Genomic DNA, 10,224 nt, shown 5'->3' with positions numbered 1-10,224 from the left:
ATTCACTGAAATATTCAGTTGTATAAAGAATAAAGTAGCATTGACACATTTTCATTTCTTATTGGAAAATCTTGGGGGAAGGATCAGTGTATATTTTAAATAATGGGATTTTTCTTTTTTAAAAGTACTTTTTGGGATATCATTTTAGCATGCCCCAACTATCTTGTTATTATTGAGAACTGAGCACACAAGCTTGAGAGAGATGGGCTGCTTTCAAATCCTTACTCCACTTTGTAGCTGGGGTACTTTGGGCAGGTCACTTCCTACCCCTGTGCCTCAGGCTCCGGTAAAATGGGGTTGGTAATAATAGCTCCTCCACATAGTTTGTGTGATGATTGAAGAGCTGGTCCATGTAAAGGGCTTAGCATGGAGGTACATAGTGAGCATTCAATTGTGTTGACTCTAATTATGCTTCAAAGATGATTTTCATTACACAAATGGTGTCAAAGGGACTTGCCCTAATGAGAGCTACTTCTAATTGCTGACCAGGGACCGGAGGTCACAGCATTAAGTTAATGCATAACAACTCCAAACTCCTTAAGGAACCATAAGGCCCAGGCCGTTACCTTCTCACGATCCTTCTCTATAAATAGTATTAGACTTCCAGACTCCTCAAGATCATCTGAAGGAATAGACAGTGATGCAGAAGACAGCACACAATGCAATGAGGAGCCCTAATGATACATGCATGTAACAGTCTTTTAAGGCACTAAAGTGGGTGCTTTTATTAATCTTCACAGTCTTGCAAAGTAGTGTATTAGAGTAATGCTAGTTGCTTCAAGAGATAAACCTCAGAATCTTGGTGGCTTGGCCTAGTATGATATTTTTTCCCCAAAAAGGGAGTGAAAAATTGAATGAACGTTCTGGATATATGTTTCATTATTATATAGTTCAGGTAACTAATCTTACTTTTACTTGTATTATAGAAAATATATTTGCTTAATACAATAGTAAAATAAACATTTTTCTAACCTTTTCCCCCCAAAAGAATTTTGATGAATAGATGGAAATATAATAATACATCTTATTTGTTTAAAAGCTTTACTGAATTTTATGTAACTCTACAAATATTTATTCAGTTAGGTCTTAAAATAGCTAATACTTTATACTGTTCAGCAATGAAATATTTATAGGAAAACTGCTTTTTGCACATTTAACAGTTATATTCTAAGACTTGGCCCCAACACTTCCTCATGTATAAAGAAGTTTGATCACATAAACAAATTGAGAGATAAAAATCACATAGTCATATCAATTAATGCAGAAAAAGCATTTGACAAAATCCAACACCCTTTCTTGATAAAAACTCTCAACAAGGTGGGAATAGAAGGATCATACCTCAACATCATAAAAGCTATATATGATAAACCCACAGCTAACATCATACTCAATGGGCAAAAACTAAAACCATTTCCCCTAAGAACAGGAACAAGACAGGGATGCCCACTCTCACCACTCCTGTTTGACATAGTACTGGAAGTATTAGCCATTGCAATTAGACAAGAAGAAGAAATAAAAGGCATCCAAATTGGAAAAGAAGAAGTAAAGCTGTCCTTATTTGCAGATGACATGATATTGTACATAAAAAACCCGAAAGACTCCATCAAAAAACTAACAGACTTAATAAATGAATTTGGCAATGTAGCAGGATACAAAATTAACACCAAGAAATCTATGGCATTTCTATACACCAACAATGAACTTACAGAAAGAGAGACTAAAAAAGCAATCCCATTTTCCATCGCACCAAAAAAATTAAGATACTTAGGAATAAACCTAACCAAGGAGGTAAAAGACCTATATGCGGAAAACTACAGGACACTGAAAAAAGAGATAGAGGAAGATGTAAACAGATGGAAGAACATACCATGTTCATGGATTGGTAGAATCAACATCATTAAAATGTCCATACTACCCAAAGCAATCTATAGATTCAATGCACTCCCCATTAAAATACCAACGGCGTATTTCACAGACCTAGAAAGAACTCTCCAAAAATTCATCTGGAATAAAAAAAAGACCCCGAATAGCCACAGCAATCCTGAGAAAGAAGAATAAAGTAGGAGGGATCTCAATACCAGATTTCAAGCTGTATTACAAAGCCACTGTCATCAAAACAGCCTGGTACTGGCACAAGAACAGACATATAGATCAATGGAACAGAATAGAGAATCCAGATATCAACCCAAACCAATATGCACATTTAATATTTGACAAAGGAGGCATGAGCATACAATGGAGTCAAGACAGTCTCTTTAATAAATGGTGTTGGGAAAATTGGACAGATACATGCAAAAAAATGAAACTAGATCACCAACTTACACCATACACAAAAATAAACTCGAAATGGGTACAGGACTTAAATATAAGACGGGAAACCATAAAAATACTAGAGGAATCCACAGGCAGCAAAATCTCAGACATATGCCAAAAGAACTTTTTCAGTGATACTGCCCCTAGGGCAATGGAAGCCAAACAGAAAATAAACAAATGGGACTACATCAAAATAAAAAGCTTTTGCACAGCAAAAGAAACCATCAACAAAACAACAAGAAACCCCACTGTATGGGAGAACATATTTGCAAATGGTATCACTGATAAAGGTTTAATTTCCAACATCTACAGGCAGCTTATACAACTTAATAAAAGGAAGATAAAGGATCCAATAAAAAAATGGGCAACGGACCTAAATAGAATCTTTTCGAAAGAAGACAGAAGGAAGGCCAAGAGACACATGAAAACATGCTCAAAGTCACTAATTATCCGAGAGATGCAAATCAAAACAACAATGCGATACCATCTCACACCTGTCAGAATGGCTATCATCAACAAATCAACAAACGACAAGTGTTGGCGAGGATGCGGAGAAAAAGGAACCCTCGTGCACTGCTGGTGGGAATGCAGACTGGTGCAGCCACTGTGGAGAACAGTATGGAGTTTCCTCAAAAAACTGAAAATGGAACTCCCATTTGACCCAGTAATCCCACTCCTAGGAATATATCCTAAGAAACCAGAAACACCAATCAGAAAGGATATATGCACCCCTATGTTCATAGCAGCACAATTTACAATAGCTAAGATTTGGAAACAGCCTAAATGCCCATCAGCAGATGACTGGATCAGAAAACTATGGTACATCTACACAATGGAATACTATGCTGCCGTAAAAAAGAAGGAATTACTACCATTTGTAGGCACTTGGATGGAATTAGAGAACATTATGCTAAGTGAAATAAGCCAGTCAATGAAAGAAAAATACCACATGATCCCACTCATTTGGGGATAATGAAAAACATTATAAACTGATGAACAAAATGATAGTTACAGAGGCAGTAAAGCATCAAACAGACTGTCAAATTACAGTGGTAAGGTTAGGGAGAGGTGGGGGAAATAAGAGATCAACTGAAGGACTTATATGCATGTATATAAGAGTAACCAACGGATGCAAAACATTGGGGGGTGAGGGCATGTATGGGAGTGGGGTGGGGGTGGGGGGCAATGGTAAGATATGTACACATATAATACCTTAATAAAAATTTGAAAAAAAAAAAAAAAGAAGTTTGATGCCCTCTTGTGAACACTTCACCATTCCTTTTTGCCTCATTATTTTTTATTAAGGCACTTATAAATTGGTAATACTTTTTTGGTTAGATTTTCACCATTTATCTAAAATACTAACGGCCCGGTGCATGAAATTTGTGCACTCAGGGGGGTCCCTCAGCCCAACCTGCACCCTCTCACAGTCCAGGAGTCCTTGGGGGATGTCCAGCAGTCGGACATCCTTAGCGCTGCTGCAGAGGCGGGAGAGGCTCCTGCCACCACCGCTGCGCTCACCAGCCATCAGCCTGACTCAGGGCTTCTGGCTGAGTGGTGCTCCCCCTGTGGGAGTGCACTGACCACCAGGGGGCAGCTCCTGCCTTGAGCATCTGCCCCCTGGTGGTCAGTGCGCATCATAGCAACCAGTCGTTCAGTTGATTTGCATATTAGCCTTTTATTATATAGGACTAGAGGCCCAGTGCATGAATTCGTGTACAGGTGGGGTCTGGCCAGCCTGGCCCTGGGGAGGGGCCGTGAGGGGGTTGGCCAGCTGCCACGCCCTTGACGGGGTGGGAGAGGCCGATTGGGAGTGGGGCTGGCCTGAGGGAGGGGCCATGGGAGGTTGGCTGGCCAGCCCCTCCCCAGATCGGGCCAGTTTGCTGGCCACAGTGGGCGTCATAGCAACCAGTCAGTCTAGTCGTTACAGCATTCCAGTCACTGGCTTTATATATATATAGATATATATAGATAGATAAGCTCCTTAAGGAGAGAGCAGGCATGGAAAATTATGTATTTTCATATTGACTAAGAAACAAAAGCTTTATAGAAGACAAATTATAACACATGCCACTGAATCAGTAGGAGGTAAGCAGAAACCTGAGGTGGGAGATGATGTTGATTTCATCAGCTTTCACATCAGCAGATTAAAGTACATGCTATCATATTTTGCTAAGTATCTGTAAAAAAAAATGACATTTCTATGAACCAACCACTTATAACTCTCTGATAGGATAAATGGAATATCACCCCTCCCCTTTCTTTCATTTCTACAAAGAAAATACTTTTTCTGAGGTGTATTATTAAAATAATGTTAATCCTGAATCTCAGCCTACATAAAGGCCAAACAGTTGTCTTTCTAGGAAAAGAAGATTGCTACAAGATTGAAAGAATCATTTTATAGATTAATCTTATAGATCAGATATGCAATAACAAGTAGTTTGGGCTTAAGTTTTAGAGTTACTTTAACCCATGCTTTAAACTTTATCTATAGCCTTACAATATTGATTTAATTAAAATAATTCTGTTCATTGAATACATTTATTTTCATAGGGATTGGATAATGTTTTACCGTAACTCTTCATTACATACATCTCAAAAGTTTTACTGACTGGAAGCTTCATAACCTGTCACAAATGTTATGTAGAGGCTCTTAAATGTAATTTAAATTTTATACATTATGTTTAGAATATTCAAACTTCATTTTAGTGACCCAATTGACAATATCTATAAATTTTAAACTCTTAGAAACCAAAATCAAAACAAAACATGCTAGATTAAATGTTTAAAAGTTACATTACTATGCTATGTAAATGTGAATGCTTGTATATATGGAATTTCATTTTTATGGTGTTTGTATTTATGGGGGTGATCAATGCCACTACAAAAGCCCTAAGTTCCGTGCCTAGCGTAGAAGCCACATTTCTTTTCTCCTTTTCTTTCTTTCTTCCTTCCTTTCTTTATTTTATTTTGGGGGGGGGAGTGAAAACACTGAATTTAATGTGATATTGGGGAGCCCCATCTCTCACTCTCTACCACTCACTCATCGGACCTGTTGTGAGTTGGGTGAAGGCTGCTCCCAGTCAGCCTCCTGGGTCTGTCTCTGAATCTCCTTCTCACCTATTCATAGAGTGCCTGTTGGCACTCCTGTAGGCTTTCCAGCTGGGCCCAGGAAGACCTGGCAAATGTTACGGCTGTGGGCTGAGGGTTCCCCAGACCAGGGCTGGGGAACTGAGGTGATGCAATGTGCAATCATCATAAACACCCACCGAATGCCTACTTTGCAAGTAAGGCACTGTGGTAGGGTCTTGGGGGCAGAGGTCAGGGAAGGGACTGGGTTCCCTCAGGGATGTCTTCAGGTATGAAAGCTACATACTCAAGTATATTGGTGAAGGTCAAGTCTATGCAGCCAGTCCTGGCTGACTGGGGCCACAGTCTAGGGTGTCTTTGTCGCTTCAGGTGCTCTGTTCTGAATGCTAGAGTGAGTCATGTCCCCATCTGACCCAATTCTTTGGCCACCAGCTGTTGTACACGGAGGGAACTCCTCATTCCCCTCCCACAGCTGGCAATGAGCAGGACGCAGCCACTTGATACACCATGAAAGGTACAAATAGTGACCACAGCAGTTCTGAGACCCAGTAGGCATGTGACACCTTCACAGAAACTAGAGTCTGTGGACTCCAAGGGTAAGAGGCTATACAACATCCTGGGTAGAAAATTACCAGGAGATGCTACAGCTGGGGAGCAGGTTAACTATGTTGTGGTTGAAAGGTGTCAGGTAGTTGGGAAAGAGGACCCTGAGATGGTGATCCCTGAGTCTGCAGTCCTGCCTGGCCAGCCCCAGCACCGCACGTTTCGCACCACCAACCTGCGAACGACGCTGTCCAGCAGTCCATCGCTGAATTGGAAGGCGCAGGTGCAGGACAAGGAGGCTGGATCCAATGGGCGCGTAGAGTAGCAGCGGGAGGATGGGCGCGTAGAGTAGCAGCTCCGGAGCCACCAGGGGAGGCTCTATGGAGGTCCTGCAGGGGCTCCTAGAGGCCACATTTCCAAAGAGTGACACACTTGCCACAGGTCAATCCATTCAGCTCTCACATGGTCCACTGCAAGTGCTCCTAGTTTAGTTCAGAATCCAAGTTCCTTTCTACATTGTAGGCTCTGCCCAGGATGGGCTCAGTGATCTTCCTTACCCTCTCTAGACACTGATTGGATGGGGAAAGAGCAGATGCTGTCAGGAGCGAGGATTTTATGGGCCAGGACTTTCCTTTTAGTATAATTCAGTCATATGACCATGTCTGACAGGAAAGGAGGCTGGAAATGTCACCTTGCTGTGTGGCCTGGAGGAAAAGAGGCAGAGTTGGTGAATAGCCAGTCAGTTTCTACTATAGTATAAGTATTTTCCTTAGGGCGCAAGAAAACTGACACTCAAAGAAATCAAATACTTGCCCAAGGTCTTTCACTAAATGTCAGGATCACAATTCAAACCCCCGGTGCAACTGACCCCAATATCTGTGGCTCTTCACCAGCACAAGCTGTCTCCCAGGGACAGTTAGCCTTTGGCTGGGGCCAGCAGTGGAATGGGATAAGGGTACACTGTTGAACTGTACATGAAGTCAAAGCTACAAGCCCTGCTGCCTGAGCCTTGACTTGTTAGGTAGAGATGATGTACCCAGTGCCAGGTCAGAGGGAAGCAAGAGTTCACCCCAACCAGGCAATGCAGGGCAGTGCCTGATCGGGGGCTGAAGAGGCATCTGGATGAATTGGGGGAAGTTAAGCAGGTACCCTCCCCCACCTCTGCTTGGGTTCCAGGTTCTTTTCCAATTCAACATGTTTAGACACTCTGGTTTTCTTAGTCTTTATGAAGGTATTTACTAGTATCTTGTGTATCTCACTACCTGAAAGAACAAATATGCCTGGACCAAACAAACCCCTTTGAAGAGCTGGAAAAATTCCACTTTGGACAATTTTATTTTTTGCTCAATTCTCTGATCTCTTTGCTGACTCCTGGTATTTCACCTTAATATTAAACCATCAATTTGCTTCAAGAGAATAAGTCACAATCAATAGAAACCCTTAAGGAACAGGCAGTAGGACTTACTTTATTTACACACTTAGTCTTCCAGACCTTGGTGAAATGGATGTAAGGAATTGCTGTAATAAAGCAGAGCCCAGGAGAAGAGACATTCACTGCATGGCAGCTGCAAGGATGCTGGGCACTGGGCAGTTGGGCAGTAGACCATTTGGCTACAGACTTGCTGGAGGCTAAAGCAAATAGCAGTTAGCATAAAAATGCAAAAAGAAACATTGGAAGGCCAATGGTCTTTGATATTCAGCAGGGCTGAAAAACAACATAAAATTGCCCTGTTGAGGGCTCAATGGCTCAAGGCAATTTCCTAACCTGATAATCCTTACATTGTTTACCAAACTTTACCTTTGATCTGCCTGTATGCATTGCTAAAGGGAAAATGTGTATTCAAGTAAATAAAAAGGGAACCAGGCCAAAGGTGGGAGTGTCTCTTCAAGAAAGAGGCTCCATCTGGCCCCCAATGCCTTCTAAATTCTTATTTCTTGTATAGCATTTTTATTTGTGCATCGGCCCCTCATTCAGATCCTGAACCTAGCCACAAAGGTCGTGGCACAGACTCAGAAGAAAATGTGGCCAAGAGAAGAGCTACCATTTATCACTATTCCCTGGGGAAAACTCACAATGACCTCAAGTAGGTAAAGAAGAGTGAGGAGCATTTGTGGGAAGAAAAGCCACAGGAGAGTAATTGTATCCTTGATTGTCACTTAAGCAATGGACAGCATTGCAAAATGTATCTTTTTATACATTTTATCAGGGGATAAGGTCCCTGCCTACTCAGCAAGAAAACAGAGACATTTGGTAATGGGACTTGTATTACTTGGAGTCCCGATGTGAATGACCCAGGCCAGTAGAGCACCTCTATTCTTTGAGCTGTTCAGAAGGAAAGGACCTTGAAAATCATTGCTTCACTATACCCCACATTATTAAATCTGGGTTACCCCCAATCTGTGCTCCAGCACAATGTTTTAAGTCCTGGGCCTGGAAATGGCAAACATCACTTCCCTCCCTTGGGGAGAAATCAACAACAAGACCACACTTGGGATGTAGTTCATACCTGGGTGGCCCTGTCTCACCATAGTCTGCTGCCTTAGATTTAGAAGAAGAGGAGAAGAGTTCTTGGAGGGCAACCATGACTAACAGAATTCAATGCTGAGGAAGAGGAAGGGATCCTTCAGCAAAGTGCTCATGCTGTGATATGCTAGAGGGTAAAGTTGGGAGAGGCTGCTCAGTGTCTAGCACACCAGGTATTTCAGGACACCTTGAAGAGAGATTCTCCTCACTGCCTTAAATATTCCAGGCCAATTGTCCTCTGTCCTCCCCTAAAACTGCACATTTCTTGACAGCTCCTTTCTTCTGGCTAAGTCATCCTACTCTTCCTCAGTGCTGTCATCTACAGACATCCTGGCTGCACTTCCTTTTCCCTCAAGGGTTTTGATAATTTGTTCATGGCCATCCTCTCCACCTCATGTCCTGTGTCATTCAGGTTGGCATGAAAGCCCCTGTGGACATCTGTCTGACACTCTGGGCTTGGAGTTCTTGACCTCCTCATTGACAGAGCTTTTCATCTCTTCACTCTGGCTGCCCACTCGTTCTCTCCCCAACCTCACTGCAAGTTCCTTAGGTGGAGGATGCTGGCATCTATAATAATAAAAGGGTAATATGCTAATTAGACTGGACATCTTTCCTAACAAAGCCGGGGCTGGAGGGAAGCCATCCCGGGTCCCAGGTGCCTGTGGGTGGCCTGAGGGAAGCCAACCCAGATCCCGGGTGCCTGTGGGCAACCAGAGGAGGGAAGCAGCCTGGGTCTTGGGCGCCGGAGGGAAGCTGGTGCCAGCAGCCAGGGGAAGGAAGGCCTACTCTTGCACGAATTTTCATGCATCGGGCCTCTAGTTGTTAATAACTTTAGAGATTGTAATTCTGTTCAATGAAAGGTTGTCATGCTTGATTCATGTCTGATAATGTTAGATCTCTGTGTGGGTCTTTTACAAGAAAACATCTAATGATCATGGGGAGGCAGAAGAAGGGACTGATTTGAAATGTGATAAGAAGTAATCATTGATAATTTCATGGTGCCCTGGGATCTAAAATTGGTAATCAGCTCCTACCTTGAGCTAGTACGCAGAGCGCGGCGGAACCGAGCGCAGCTGGTCAGGATGATTACCGACGTACAGCTCGCCATCTTCGCCAACATGCTGGGCATGTCGCTCTTCCTGCTTGTCATTCTCTATCACTACGTGGCCGTCAACAATCCCAAGAAGCAGGAATGAAAGTGGCGCTTTCTCCGCCCCAGGGTTCCAGGACATAGTCTGAGGCAAGATGGAGGGTGTGAGGGGCCTTCACACTTCACTTCATCCCTTCTACCCATCACAGCATATAAAGCAACTACACCTGGATTTTTCCAAACAACTTTTATTTCCTCAAAGTCTTCCTTAACCCTATGGAACAAGAAGCTGCCACTGAGTAGGGCCCAGTATAGGGGCTGCTTTCTTTTCTACTCCCTCCCCCTGATATAAAAATATAGATTTTTTTTTGTGGTCCCCCCAAAAATAAAAATAAAATAAAATAAAATTGGTAATCAAGTCAAATATAAGCAAACAAACACTACCATCTTCCTCCCCCAAATACAGATCAAGGACCATATTCTTTCTATGTAAGCTTAATCAGACAAAAATCACTAAGGACAAGACGGAAATCTGACAGAATCAGATTTATTGACCTGATGCCATGAGGGAGGCACTCCAGAAGAGCCATGAAGTGCTTCTCAGTGAAAGGGGAGATTGGTAAGGTCAAGCTCCTGCTGAAGGATCCAGGAAAGTCCAAAGGAA

General features: G+C 42.6%; 1 protein-coding gene across 1 annotated transcript; it reads left to right on the top strand.

The window, feature by feature from the left end:
* Nucleotides 1–9,534: 9,534 nt before the first annotated feature.
* LOC308256825 (dolichyl-diphosphooligosaccharide--protein glycosyltransferase subunit 4-like) lies at nt 9,535–9,919 on the top strand. Its single transcript, XM_080685186.1, has one exon. The coding sequence runs from the start codon at nt 9,553–9,555 to the stop codon at nt 9,664–9,666; it is 114 nt and encodes a 37-aa protein (XP_080541312.1). The 5' UTR covers nt 9,535–9,552; the 3' UTR covers nt 9,667–9,919.
* The last annotated feature ends 305 nt before the right edge of the window (nt 9,920–10,224 follow it).

The sequence above is a fragment of the Plecotus auritus genome (assembly GCF_963455305.1).
Source record: "Plecotus auritus genome assembly, chromosome: 8".
Classification (NCBI taxonomy): Eukaryota; Metazoa; Chordata; class Mammalia; order Chiroptera; family Vespertilionidae; genus Plecotus; species Plecotus auritus.
Note: the sequence above shows the minus strand (reverse complement) of the source record. Positions and strands in the feature narration are given on the sequence as shown.

Excerpts from the sequence above, each read along its gene's own strand:
- LOC308256825 (XM_080685186.1), top strand. The coding sequence starts at position 9,553 with ATGATTACCGACGTACAGCTCGCCATCTTCGCCAACATGCTGGGCATG.